At 59.0% G+C, this 670-nt stretch overlaps 1 protein-coding gene across 1 annotated transcript in view; it reads right to left on the bottom strand.

Moving 5' to 3' along the window:
• Nucleotides 1–283: 283 nt before the first annotated feature.
• The window catches only part of FAM155A (family with sequence similarity 155 member A), a 965-nt gene continuing 578 nt past the window's right edge, over nucleotides 284–670 (bottom strand). Inside the window, exon 2 of the mRNA XM_009276138.1 lies at nucleotides 284–669. Coding sequence (XP_009274413.1) covers nucleotides 284–669 — 386 coding nt within the window. The remainder of the gene's footprint in view (nucleotide 670) is intronic.

Here is a 670-nt window from a genome sequence, read left to right on the forward strand (position 1 = left end):
CGGCTGCCGTCCCGGGCTCCGCTCATTGGCATGCAGCCCCTGGCGCTGCCGGCCGCCAAGCCGCATCCCAGCCCGCTGGAAGCCGGCAGCCGAGCCGGAGCCAATCGCATATTCATGAGGACGGGGAAATCCAGCGCTGCGCTCCCAGGGGACCGAGGATCACTTCTTTTTTCCTTCTTTTTTTTTTTTTTTCCGCCAACCTCCCCCCTCTCTCTGCCTCCCTTTTAGCAATGCGCTAACGGGGTACTCCCCGCCCGATATCCTCCGCAGCTCCGACTGCACCCTAAAAACCACGGCCGCCGGCGCCAGGAGCAGAGACCGAAGCAGCCAAAACAAGGACCACGGCAGCCACAACAGACGCGGGAGGCGCGCCAGCCCGCCAGCCAGGGACAGGAAACACAGCAGGGGCTCCTACCTTACAATCCTCAGGACACGATTTCACCGAGTACTCATCCGACTGTAAATATTTCTGGAGCATAACCTCAAACTCTTCGTATTTCTCCTGAGCGTGCTGGTCGTAGCGCTGGTAAGCCTGGACGCACTGGCTGCAGGAGCCTCCCCCCCTCAGCACCACATCCAGACTGCAGTTCAAAGTGTCCGGATTGGACAACCCGGCGAACAACTCCCAAAGTGTGTAGGAATTACAAAAGGAAAGGTAAAAATCCGTCAG

Source organism: Aptenodytes forsteri, unplaced genomic scaffold (genome assembly GCF_000699145.1).
Source record: "Aptenodytes forsteri isolate BGI_AS27 unplaced genomic scaffold, ASM69914v1 Scaffold96, whole genome shotgun sequence".
NCBI classification, from domain to species: domain Eukaryota; kingdom Metazoa; phylum Chordata; class Aves; order Sphenisciformes; family Spheniscidae; genus Aptenodytes; species Aptenodytes forsteri.